This window comes from Pecten maximus, chromosome 2 (genome assembly GCF_902652985.1).
Source record: "Pecten maximus chromosome 2, xPecMax1.1, whole genome shotgun sequence".
NCBI classification, from domain to species: domain Eukaryota; kingdom Metazoa; phylum Mollusca; class Bivalvia; order Pectinida; family Pectinidae; genus Pecten; species Pecten maximus.
Window position 1 is genome coordinate 19,779,540 of NC_047016.1, and position 13,906 is coordinate 19,793,445.

At 36.6% G+C, this 13,906-nt stretch overlaps 2 protein-coding genes across 3 annotated transcripts in view; one reads left to right on the forward strand and one right to left on the reverse strand.

The window, feature by feature from the left end:
• Positions 1 to 1,153: 1,153 nt before the first annotated feature.
• Positions 1,154 to 11,535, reverse strand: LOC117321176 (fas apoptotic inhibitory molecule 1-like). 2 transcript variants are annotated; one of them, XM_033875652.1, is made up of 5 exons: positions 11,394 to 11,535; positions 10,727 to 10,857; positions 7,151 to 7,373; positions 3,955 to 4,004; positions 1,154 to 2,083 (listed from the first exon to the last, which is right to left on the reverse strand). In XM_033875652.1, exons 2-5 carry the CDS (start codon positions 10,841 to 10,843, stop codon positions 1,928 to 1,930), a joined length of 546 nt encoding a protein of 181 aa, XP_033731543.1. In that variant the 5' UTR covers positions 10,844 to 10,857; positions 11,394 to 11,535; the 3' UTR covers positions 1,154 to 1,927. The 2 variants fall into 2 exon arrangements, with proteins under 2 accessions (XP_033731543.1, XP_033731535.1); XM_033875644.1 differs by having other exon boundaries at positions 10,727 to 10,887.
• A 165-nt stretch (positions 11,536 to 11,700) lies between these two features.
• Positions 11,701 to 13,906, forward strand: part of LOC117321191 (centrosomal protein of 70 kDa-like) — a 28,062-nt gene continuing 25,856 nt past the window's right edge. Inside the window, 3 exon segments of the mRNA XM_033875661.1 lie at positions 11,701 to 11,752; positions 12,047 to 12,103; positions 13,633 to 13,732. Coding sequence (XP_033731552.1) covers positions 11,717 to 11,752; positions 12,047 to 12,103; positions 13,633 to 13,732 — 193 coding nt within the window. The 5' untranslated portion in view covers positions 11,701 to 11,716.

Here is a 13,906-nt window from a genome sequence, read left to right on the forward strand (position 1 = left end):
TATTCCCCTCTGACTCTACAGACATGTATGTGCTGTGTTTCCCGCACAACATAAATAATTTTGTGTATGAAGTATTAATGTATTAATGATTCTCAATGAAGACGTGAGAAAGCTACATTGTACAAGCAAAGGACAATTACGGGGGCAGCATGCATACTTCAATATGTGACATGTACTGCCTCAGTCTTCCTATGATGTGCATGTATTTGTGTAGATATAGTGACTCTTAGGCATGAAGTCACAAAGTTAGGGTTGAAGAAAGACGAAGGGCAATAACTCTGAAAGGTAATATGGGGAATATGTTTAAGTGTACAACACTACCCAATTTTAAGATATCAAACAAACTCAGGATATTGATACACTAACTAGGTTAGGGTTGCAATCTTAATGGCATCAACTTAGTATGCAACCCCCACCTTCCAATCCGAATATGCATATTACACAGAGAAAATTGTATAGCAACTCTAGATCTAGGTGAATTCAAAGTGATAATGTCATGGTCAGAACAAGCACATTTAGGCCAAGGCCAGGAACTCTGTAAACTTTTACTGCAGTGTCAGTACATGACACATACTCACTATTCCACAGCGTAAAAAGCAGTTACTGTAATGGATTGGAATAATGTTCAATTAAAAGTTAATGGGATGGAAAAATATGACATAAATGTGTCTCACCTTTTAATGTGTACAAAAACCCTGTACTTAATATACAAATAATAAAAATAAATAATTATACATATACAATTTTAAATAACAGTTTACATAATACAATGTAATACATACATGATAATTTATTGTCTTCTTATAAATCACAACCTGCAGTTACATAAAACTGGAATGTTTTTGTGCCTTATAATGAAGAAAAAATCGAACTGTGAATGTTTCAGTTTTAATATATTATTTATTACAGAGCTGACTGTCAAAGGAATATAATTTACTTTTGTCAGAATAAAATCTGTGTATCTATGTATGTATTATAATTTACTTTTGTCAGAATAAAATCTGTGTATCTATGTATGTATTATAAAAGGAGCATTATAATTCTAATCAATTTAATCACAATACTTTTGACTACCTGGTATTTCCAATCATTATGCTCAAAAATGTGACTTCCCTTATAAATGTAATCTGTTGTAATTTTTTTTATATAATTATATATATATCTGATTTAATTTTTCATTCAAGACTCTCATCGTCGTTGACGTTGTCATCATCATCATCATCAGATCACTCATACATCATTACATCACTACAAAACTATTGTAAATTTTACACCCTCCCCAGGGGGAAAGCTGAGACCCTGCCAGCCACATGAAATCCACAATTTTAATTCTACTTTATTTGGGTTTTGAGAAGACATATCAGTCAATCTGACCCATTTTTGTCCTAACCCTCAGGCCTCACATGCTTGCTTGACCTTTGTTCATGGAAGGTTTCTGCAAAATGTCATTAAAAATGCATGGCTCTGGGTTTCTTACATGTAGAAGTTGAAAATGAGAATTGTTTAGACGCACGATGCATGACACACACTGCACTATGGACAACAACGGACAAAAGGGGATCACATTAGATCACTTATAGACTTTGTCCCAAGTGACTTAAAACTATACTTCCCTTTTACAGAGACAAGTTTTCATTTAATTTTTTTTCTTCTTAATATTCTGTACATTTAGATTTATAATTTGATTTTACAATTTTTAAGCTGTTGATATTTTAAAACCGAAAAGAAATATTTTCATTTTCTATGGGCACTGTTCACTATAGAATATTAAAAGATATTAAAACTTAACTTTAAGATATAATTAGAGCAACTTAATATTATGTTACTTCGTCCATTTCGAATTCATGAGCTGAGTTTCATTAATGGCATGAGCAACATTCAGGGGGTGATGAAATAAGCAATGCTGATACACATACTGCTGATAAGGCTATTCATTTGTAGCCTCCGTAATTTCATCGTCATTGACATAGAGTGTGTGTATAATTCCTTTACTCTTCCTGCCACTGCTTGTGGCTACTATTCTGCCAACCATTCTTTCATTAATGTAGAAATGGGTCTCCACTCCAGTATCTGTAAATTCTCCCTAAAATGTAAAACATATCAGCTTAGCTAAAATGTTTTTCATTTACAATAATTTAAATGAAAATGAAACTTTATAAGACAACACAAACATCTAAATTGAAGTATGTTGATCAACTAAATTTGTGAGAATAAATTGGTATGTAAAGCTTATTACAAATGAAGTTAGAAAGCAGAATGGCCAACTACAATTGTGTAATATTAAGAAATATAAGCAGTTCATGAGAAATTAAAGTGTGTAAAGTATGGTTAAGAAATTAATTAAACATACATTACGTACTATATTTCCCAATAGTGAAAACAGGTACATTGTACATGTATTGGGATAAACTATGGCTCTATATGGCCGAACAAAGGAGGTGGTGCATGGCGGCCCACGGCCGGATCTTATTTTATGCATGATATTATGATAGACTTTTACCAAATACATGTCATTTTAGACACTAAAACGAAAATTGGCAAATGCTGTATACGCAGCGCCACCTAACATGATTTCTGTAAAAAATGTGTACCCTCCCTTTTAAATTCAATATATTTCTCGTACAAAAGTACTTGATAAATTTCATATTGCATTGATAGTCTCATGTGATGTTATATTTTATAAAAACATGTGTGTTTAGTATGAATTTGTATAATAGAAAGTGTAATTACAGCTTTTTTAACAAAATTATCTGTTAAAAATTTACCTTCTTGAAATTTTCTTTTATTTGTTAAGTAGATAAAATGTAATAATCGTTGCAGTACTATCAAATTTTGCTTTTAAAAAACATGTTTGCATATTAATCTTAATACACAACCAAAAAAAATCATCAAAAATTACTGGATAACAAAAGATTTTTGCATACAAAGAAAGGTCATGAAGTAAATTGTATTAAAAAACCAAGGGTTAAAAAGGAGCACCCCGTCTGACACAAGCAGTAAAGTCTGATGGCATTGTTATTTTTGTTGGATTTTTAGCATTTGCCTCTATTTTTCAGTACTTTCGGTACTTTGATATGTTGTCCAAAATTGGGGGTGTATGCATTTAACATTATAAAATCTTGGCATATCCAGTAATTCACCAAATAAATTTGTTTCATTAAATGTTTATGAATATCCATAGATTATTTCTAACTGGAAATTTTGATAGTACTCCATCAATAACTGTGTGGTATTAGACTTTAAATGAAAAGTTAAAAACAATGATTTTCACAAAGAAGACATCAAATTAGGCTGAAATTTAATTTTAGTGTCACGGAGCGTGATGATTCATATACAAAATTAAACCTTAAACAAATGGGGTAAATTTGTTTCACAAATAGGAAATAAAAATGTGTTTTATAATAATTAGTGGTCAAAACATTAGCTTCTTATGCAGTTTGATGCGGAAATAATGAAATCACCAAAAAAAGAATATATGCATTGAGGAATGTAAATTAATTCCTCTCACATAATCGGGGATATTATGCTTTTGACAAAAATATGTTTCCGGGAAAAAAATCGCTGTGGGCCGATTTAGCCCTCCTATGCACCACCTCCTTTATAGGATAACTCATGGCCCAACTGCCATGGCATTTGATCATGAGTAGCTTTAACACTAATTACATGTATTACTTCCACAACAAAGCTTTGTGTAACAGTTTGTTTCCCTTGCACAACTTACTTAAACTGGCAAATACTAAGTTATCTGCTTATTGAGAGCTTGTTAAAATATGATTAGATTTTGTACATGTACAAAACATTTACATATAAAAGTCAACAATGTAAAAATTATGTAAACCATATATCCACTTCAATACATCTCATTTTCTAAGATGATAAGGAGACTAAATACTTTTAATTTATTGTTTTTTATTGATACGTAATGATAAGTAAAATTGTTATTCATTTGCTTACTCGTGTTTCAACCATTTTGTCAGCCATCCAAACATCTAAGGTGTCCTTTTCTGAAAGACAAACACATCAATAGTGAATTTACCAGATTTTAATATCAGTTTTCATTGTTGAAATACTAAAATTGTCATCAAATGTTTTCTAATCAAATTAACACTGACTACAGCTTTCTACATGTAGCTTAACTTGCCATCTGATTGTGTATGTGAATTTTGAAATTACAAAATATAATAATAAAGCAAGAGGCCTATATAGCCTGTATCACTCACAGTCACCTAGATATTGCAGTGATTATGGCAAAACACTAAACACTTCTCTAGAAGAGGAATGATTTCAAAGAATTGCTATTTTTTCCCCTTTCAGGATCCACCTCTCAAGCTGGTTGAGGCCAGAGCATCCTTATACAAATTATGTAATTGGTTCCCCTTCATTATATAGGGTGCTTCAGACCAAACACACAAAAAAACGTTCATTCCTACAGAAGAAAAACGATTTTAAAGAATTTGCTATTCCTCTTTTTGGGCCCAACCTTTCAGGCCCTTGGGCGTTGACACACATTTTTGCAAAATTTGTTCCCCTACCCCAAAAGATGCTTCTGGCCAAATTTGGTAACATTAGGTCTTAACGGTCTTGAGTTCTGAAATACACACTGATAACTGATGTTTTTGTTTTTAAATTAAGAGTTGAACACATTCAACTGAACAAACTTTTCAGTCTGTTATCAAAGCATGTCACATTCCCAATATCATGAGCCTGGGCCTCATGGTTATTTATCAAGTTGTTTAAAGATTTTAATATATTTGACAAATGTGACCTTGAAAGAACATCAAGGTAATTATATATAATTATTCATCTTTGGTTAATGTACCACGGCTAGTAGCCTCTTCGTTATTAAAAAGGAGTCATTTAGATTCTGAAACATTTGACCCATGACCTTGACATTAGTCAAGGTCATTGAATTGAACAAATTTTGTATCATGTTATTGGGTAGTTGTTAAAATATTTTAATACATTTGACCCCTAGCCTGTGACCTTGTAACTCAAGTAGAAATTCATCCCTGCATGCTAATGGCCTAATATCATGGCCCTTTGACCTTGAAAGGTCAAGGTCGTTTATTTGAACAAACTTTGCAACCATTTATCTATGCTACTTTCCCAACATCATGACTTCGGGCCTCTTGTTTATGGAGAAGATGTCATTCGAAGATACATTTGACCTCTGCCAATCTAATTAAAATTAGACTTGTAATTTCTGTTCCTCTACGATACATTGCAATACAAGATCTAATACAAGATCTAACAACACCCCGTAGGAGGTCATCTCAGCATGACCTTTGAGCTTTAAATATAAGCCAATGATAATTGTTCAATGACGTCATCAGTCAACCAATGACAAACAGCCTTATACGAGCCTTCAGTTGCGTCTCCTTAGTATTGAAGACTCAAATCAGCGCTTGATTTGAAATACGCAAAATTTCACAAATTTGGTAGACTATTCAAATGGCTACGATAATAAAAAAAAAGTTGCTTATTCTCTGGGCGTTACATTGAAAGAAGAACAGAAAACGATAAGGCCTATATATTGTCTTAGTCGACAGGACGGACTGTGTTGCCAAATGGATTTCGAAAACCGTTACCATACACGTTATTCCCTTTCAAACTATTTTACACGACGCTGCTGTCTTCACTGTCTCTCTCTCTTTCGTATGATTAATGAAAAATCTCACAGGCAGCACCCGTTTGTAAAAATATAAATCTGTTGAAGTGTTCTCGGTGAGGTGGAGTGGGTGAAGCCATGTTGTTTACCATTGCTATCGACCATCGGAATACCTCGGGAACGTTACGTAAGTATTTATACTTCCGAAGAATACAATCACACCGAAAATTTCAAAGGCGACGCGCTGATTGGCTGAGCTCAAAGGTCATGCTGAGATGAACTCTTATGGGGCATCGTTAGATCTTGTATTGCAGTGTATCGTAGAGGAACGGAAATTATACAAGTCTAGATTAGATTGGACCTCTGCGACCTTGAAAGTAGGTCAAGGACATTCATTTGAACAAACTAATTGGTAGCCCTTCTTCTCAGCATGCTACTGGCATAATATCATGGCAGTCGGCCTCTTCAATTAGTTGAGAAGTTGTTTCAAAAGATTTTAACACATTTGATCCCTGTGACCTTGAAAGCAGGTCAAGGTCATTTATTTGAACGATTGTTTTAGCCCTTCATCCCAGTATGCTACAGGCCCAATATCATGACCAAAACTTCTTTGTTGTTGAGAAGTCGAAAATGTAAATTGCTCACCTCTGCCGGTATTTCCCTTAACAGACATTGCCCATCCTGCCATAGGGCGACCTGAGTCACCCTTCCCCCAAAGGAGGCTTCTTACCCAATTTGGTTGAATCCATTCCCTCATTCATAAGTACCTATGTAAAGTGTTTACCTCTATTTCTACCACAATACCCTGTGTTATTCAACTCTCAGACCATCAGTTAATCATTACAGCTGTTGATTAAAAATCTGTTTATACCACACGTGGTATAAACTCTGTACGCGTTTTGATTGGCTAACACGGTGAACTTTGACCCAAGCTGCAATTGTTATTGACGTCATCAATAATCTAATGACGTCACATCACCGGGTCCCGGATGTCACCGTTACACTTTAATTGCATACAATTGTACACAAAATTATACTTGGCCACGTTTCCCTTTAATTTAAGCCGATATTATTGCGGTAGAAACAGGTCACACGACTCGAAATTGTTGGATATGGAATTTATTTCACACGAGTAAGTTATTTTTTAAAAGTTGCAAAAAACACTCGCTAAAGCTCGTGTCTTTTGTAACTTTAAAAAAATAACTTACTCGTGTGAAATAAATTCCATATCCAACAACCACTCGTTGTGTAACCTCTATTTCCCCTATTGCCAGTATTGGGTCCTGCCCCTCTGGATCCAGAGTCACCATTTATACAAAATTAGTTCCCCTCTACCTTCAAGAATGCTTCTCAAAATAGATTCCATTCAGTACTTTAGGACTACTAGCAATTTAAAGGAAAAGTTAATAGATGCCACAACATAAGCTCAACAGTCCTTCAGACCAGGTGAGCAAAAAATAAAGTCATGAATATGTTGAAAACTGGATTACTTTATGAACACATTAAACATGTACGTAACACCAACACTATATATATATATACCTAGACATATTCTTTTGATTTCTCCATCTACAATGACATTCCAAGCCTTTTGTATTTTTCTTTGATTTTCCCGAAACTTCTGCAATGGTTTTCCATTCACATCCAATGTGTATTCATAGGCAAACCCACTCACAGCTTCTATACTTATGATACACTTTGCTTTACCAATATCAAATTGTTCTCTTCCCACTAGTTTGAACATCCAGTCTTTTCTCATCAGTTCCTGAAAGTTTAATATAAAACAATATGACATATTATGTAACATTTTGTTGAGCTGTATATTGTATCCAATATATTTACTTGCTTTGAATAAAATGCTAAAAGTTAAAAAAAAATTTTTTAATACAGACTAGGGGCGTACAAACAGAATACAGACTAGGGGCTTACACACAGTATACAGACTAGGGGCATACAAATGGAATACAGACTAGGGGCGCACAAACAGTATACAGACTAGGGATGTACAAACGGAATACAGACTAGCTATAGGGATCCCGACTAACAAACGGAATACAGACTAGGGGCATACAAACGGAATACAGACTAGGGACGTACTAATGGAATACAGACTAGGGACTAACAAACTGAATACAGACTAGGGACGCAGAAACGGAATACAGACTAGGGACGTACAATCGGTATACAGACTAGGGGCTTACAATGGAATACAGACTAGGGACGCAGAAACAGAATACAGACTAGGGACTACAAACGGTATACAGACTAGGGGCTTACAAACAGAATACAGACTAGGGGCGTACAAACAGAATACAGACTAGGGACGTACAAACGGTATACAGACTAGGGGCTTACAAACAGAATACAGACTAGGGACGTACAAACGGTATACAGACTAGGGGCTTACAAACAGAATACAGACTAGGGGCGTACAAACAGAATGCAGACTAGGGGCGTACAAACAGAATACAGACTAGGGGCTTACACACAGTATACAGACTAGGGGCATACAAATGGAATACAGACTAGGGGCGTACAAACAGAATACAGACTAGGGACGTACAAACGGTATACAGACTAGGGGCTTACAAACAGAATACAGACTAGGGACGTACAAATGGTATACAGACTAGGGGCTAACAAAAAGAATACAGACTAGGGGCGTACAAACAGAATACAGACTAGGGACGTACAAACGGTATACAGACTAGGGGCTTACAAACAGAATACAGACAAGGGGCGTACAAATGGAATACAGACTATAGGGGCGTATAAACAGTATACAGACTAGGGACGTACAAACGGAATACAGACTAGGGGCTTACACACAGGATACAGACTAGGGACGTACAAATGGAATACAGACAAGGGACATACAAACAGGATACAGACTAGGGGCGTACAAACGGAATACAGACTAGGGACGTACAAACAGGATACAGACTAGGGGCGTACAAACAGGAAACAGACTAGGGGCATACAAATGGAATACAGACTAGGGGCGTACAAACGAAATACAGACTAGGGACGTACTAATGGAATACAGACTAGTGGCGTACAAACGGAATACAGACTATAGGGGCTTACAAACGGAATACAGACTAGGGACGTACAAACAGTATACAGACGAGGGATGTACAAACGGAATACAGACGAGGGATGTACAAACGGAATACAGACTAGGGGCTAACAAATGGAATACAGACTAGGGACGCAGAAACGGAATACAGACTAGGGTTGTACAAACGGTAAACAGACTAGGGGCTTACAAACAGAATACAGACTAGGGGCTAACAAATGGAATACAGACTAGGGACGCAGAAACGGAATACAGACTAGGGACATACAAACAGAATACAGACTAGGGGCGGACAAACAGAATACAGACTAGGGGCGTACAAACAGAATACAGACTAGGGGTGTACAAACTGAATACAGACTAGGGACGTACAAACAGGATACAGACTACGGGCGTACAAACAGGAAACAGACTAGGGCCAGTAGGGGCTGACAAACACTGAAACAGAATACAGACTAGGGACTAACAAACGATATACAGACTAGGGGCTTACAAACAGAATACAGACTAGGGACGTACAAACGGTATACAGACTAGGGGCTTACAAACAGAATACAGACTAGGGGCGTACAAACAGAATGCAGACTAGGGGCGTACAAACAGAATACAGACTAGGGGCTTACACACAGTATACAGACTAGGGGCATACAAATGGAATACAGACTAGGGGCGTACAAACAGAATACAGACTAGGGACGTACAAACGGTATACAGACTAGGGGCTTACAAACAGAATACAGACTAGGGACATACAAACGGTATACAGACTAGGGGCTTACAAACAGAATACAGACTAGGGGCGTACAAACAGAATACAGACTAGGGACGTACAAACGGTATACAGACTAGGGGCTTACAAACAGAATACAGACTAGGGGCGGACAAACAGTATACAGACTAGGGGCGTACTAACGGAATACAGACTAGGGGCTTACACACAGGATACAGACTAGGGACGTACAAATGGAATACAGACAAGGGCCTTCCAAACAGAATACAGACGAGGGACGTACAAACAGGATACAGTCTAGGGGCGTACAAACAGGAAACAGACTAGGGGCATACAAATGGAATACAGACTAGGGGCGTACAAACGAAATACAGACTAGGGACGTACTAATGGAATACAGACTAGGGACTAACAAACAGTATACAGACTAGGGGCGTACAAACAGAATACAGACAAGGGGCGTACAAACAGTATACAGACTAGGGGCTAACAAATGGAATACAGACTAGGGATGCAGAAACGGAATACAGACTAGGGTTGTACAAATGGTATACAGACTAGGGCCTTACAAACAGAATACAGACTAGGGGCTAACAAATGGAATACAGACTAGGGACGCAGAAACGGAATACAGACTAGGGACGTACAAACAGAATACAGACTAGGGGCGGACAAACAGAATACAGACTAGGGGCGTACAAACAGAATACAGACTAGGGGTGTACAAACTGAATACAGACTAGGGACGTACAAACAGGATACAGACTAGGGGCGTACAAACAGGAAACAGACTAGGGGCTTACAAATGGAATACAGACGAGGGACTAACAAACAGGATACAGACTAGGGGCAAACAAACGGAATACAGACTAGGGACGTACAAACGGAATACAGACTAGGGGCGTACAAACAGAATACAGACTAGGGGCGTACAAACGGAAAACAGACTGGGGACATACAAACGGAATACAGACTAGGGGCGTACAAACAGAATACAGACTAGGGACAAACAAACAGTATACAGACTAGGGACGTACAAACAGTACAGACGAGGGGCTTACAAACGGAATACAGACTACTTGACTTCAGTATTGCTTTGAATAAAATGCTAGAAAAGTTTTAAAAAATGTGTACTGTATTCAAAATTACAAAGGTGACATAGCTATTATTAAAAGGTTTTACAAATTTTTAAAAAAATCAGACTTTCACTTTGTTTTCAATTAACATTCAGTTGTTCATTACTGGTACATATGGTAATCCTGTTCTAGTAAGGTCTATATGATTGTAGTACATGTATATATATAATTACCTTTCCATCTACTTTAATGACCCGTTTGCCTGAAGTTGTGCCATGTTCAAATTGAATGACATGTACTCCATCAGGAAGAGCTAGCTGCCAATTTGCGACAACATCAGAACTTGCCATCTTCAGATTCTAACCTGCCAGTCAGAACCAACATATGTAATTTACTGTAACACAAATGTACAATGTTAACAGTTAATAGTAATTGTAAATTTGTTAAGCAGATACAATTTTCTACCAAACTGGAATATAAAAATCTAAAATAGATACCCTGTAAGCTGTATTATAGTATATTATCTATCAAAGAACGTCAAACTCTCTGCTGACCGCACGGTACATGTCAGATCATAGGGACATGCATATGTCTTCAGTAGTCGTGAACAAATAGCCAGAATAAATTAATTACCTACACTATAAATTTGGCTACATAATATAAGATATCACATGCCTACATTTTGTACATTGTCAGATCACAGGAGCATGTCTAGTCTTATATTTTAAAAAAGAATAGCTAAAAATACCTATATTTTTAGGTACAGTACTGTATATTTGTTTTACTACTGTATGTATACTGTAATGTATACTCTACTGTACATGCCCCTGTGTGGTCAGATGGTGCAACACTATGTATGGCTGGAACATTCCACAAATAACGACCTCTATGATATCATACCTTTTGTGCGAATCCAATAAATATTTTGTCCTCTATATACGAGGTATCAAAAGATGCACCATAGAAATATTACTTTTTTCTGTCCTTTTCAAGTTTTCGACTAAAATCGGCTGCTGGGCAACTATATTATACAACATCCGGGCACCTGTTAACGAAGTAGTATCGGATTCAAGATATTGTGGAATGTAATATTACAGTCTAAATTAATTAGCAAACTATTTCAAAAAAATCTGCATTTTTAAAATCAATTTTTTACCTGAACGTTGTGACGTTTGGTGGAAATTTATTTTTATGTTTTATTAGGTACGGGCTTGTAAACAAATATGGCGGACATCGGTAGTCGGAGTCCCTTGCGATGGGTAAAAACATAAACAAAACAGCAGACTTTCGCAGTGTTTTTTAATGTTTGATAATGCATGTGTTTAAAATAAGTGTTAGATTATTAATTAATCTATGTTTGACGAAGAAAATGTTTTTAAGCATGACAAATTTGATTTTAATCCTAAGGTCCCGCGAATTTTTCAAAAGTTCAAAAGCTCTTGTACGGGCATGTTTAGGTCGTGTTGTTATTTTCTTGAACGAGCACGACATGAATAATACCCATAGATTAAAAAGCTCGAATCGTTGCATCTTCTTTTCTTCTTTACTTTTAGGGAAGCCAGAAGGATTGGCGATCACAACCAGATGACTTGTCTGATACAGGATACCAGGTTTGTTATATACTATATGGGCCTATTATCAGCCTAATGTAAAACCGGTACCTCTTAATCTACCAAAGGTTCTAACGGTAACCTAGTATGTTTATAATATTGGATGTACTAACAGACGAAGCTAGTACCGGTGACCTATATAGCGACACCACCAAGGTTTATGCTCAGCACAAGCATCTACCCTACCTCTGTCTCTGAATCCCTTTCTCTGAAATAAACCCATTTCATTGGTGCCCGTTCCTTTACACTTCTGTAATATTTGGTATTATAATTTAATACCTTGCATCACATATCTTCTTTCCTTTCTTTTTAATTATTGTACATGTTCATATTTTGAAGCCCCCCCCCCCCCAAAAAAAAGAACATCTTTTAATCAGGTACCCCTTCAAAAATATAAAACCTATTGTGGCCAAGGTAACTAGAAATTTAGCTAGTGTACATTCCTTCTAGCTTTGTGTGAGGGGCAAAATGCCTTTAGTTTGACCAGTAGAGCAGGAGACTTGCAAGTCCAGCTAGTGGAGACATACTATACTAGCTTTCCAGATTCATTTAATGCTGTTGATCACTATCAGGAACAAAATTTGCAATCGGTTATAAGTCTTGCCTAGCCAGAGTTTCCTTTCGCCTACTCCAACAATGTTGGAAGATATTAAACACGGAACATAGAACTGACATAATGTCTGGTGTTAGGACCAGAGCACACTATTATATGTTTGGTTAGTCGTATTGCTTAGATTTTGTTGCAGATAGAATAAAATTGGGCATGACACATAACACCTACCTTACACATATGGATAAATGTGATATTTACTTACCCCAAAACACCTATGCATTTAGTCCCATATCAGTGACATTCTATTCAATCCATGTATATAGACCCTTGCTTTACGCTGGTCAAAATTTCACACTGATTCAGTGCCATATTGCAAACTATGTAGGTCACAGTTGCCACAATTGCCCAATCAGCATGATGGAGAGAAAAGGAAAAAAAACAAAAACATCTGTTTCTGTACAGTCTACATATTATGATATGTAGAAAAAATTATTCTTGCATTAAATTTATTTATTTATACATTTTTTGGAATAATATGCTTAGATTTCTTGATTAAATCTATATAAGAAATGCACTCTGGCCGTACACCAGACATGGTGTCAGGTCCAGATGAAACTTATAAATACATAATTAGCCTAAGTCTTGCCATATTGCTGTGTCAAGATCACTATCAGCCGTCGTCATCCGGGGCCGTCTTCAATATTGTCCCACTTTGTACAATCTGTAACTTACATGTAGCCTTCAAAACTGTTTGACAGAATTCAACAAACTTTTAGGTTTCTTAATAAGGTCATGGAGATATGCAACGGCGTGGTCCTTAGAGATGGTTTCCATATCATCTAGTTTGTTGTAAACATCTTAACTTCATATCTGCAAAATTTGAATTCTCATCTGTAGAAGTTGTTCCATCCATTGGTATACAGAGTTGTAACTATAAAATGTTATGATTTTGCTACTTGTCTTTGATATGTTACAGAATGAAGTTGAAGAGTGGGTAGAACTGAATAGAAAACTCAAACAGAGTGGCCTACCTGGGATAAAGCTGCTGCATCCAGCTGATGTCACACTACTAGCAGGTCAGTATATATTATACTGTAGGGCTTCTTGAACTGAAAACCATGCATCTCTTTATGCCCTGCCATGAAATGTGGGGGAGGGGGGCATATAGTGTTACCCATGTCTAACCCGTCCTGTCCCATCCCGATGCAATGTAACTTGCTAATCAGTTAAATCTCGGAAACTGTTGATGC

Coding starts and splice junctions, on each gene's coding strand:
- LOC117321176 (XM_033875652.1), bottom strand. CDS start 10,843: ATGGCAAGTTCTGATGTTGTCGCAAATTGGCAGCTAGCTCTTCCTGAT. Junction 7,374..10,726: donor TCATTAAAGTAGATGGAAAG/GTAATTATATAT, acceptor TTAAACTTTCAG/GAACTGATGAGAAAAGACTG. Junction 2,084..3,954: donor ACAAAATGGTTGAAACACGA/GTAAGCAAATGA, acceptor TTTACATTTTAG/GGAGAATTTACAGATACTGG.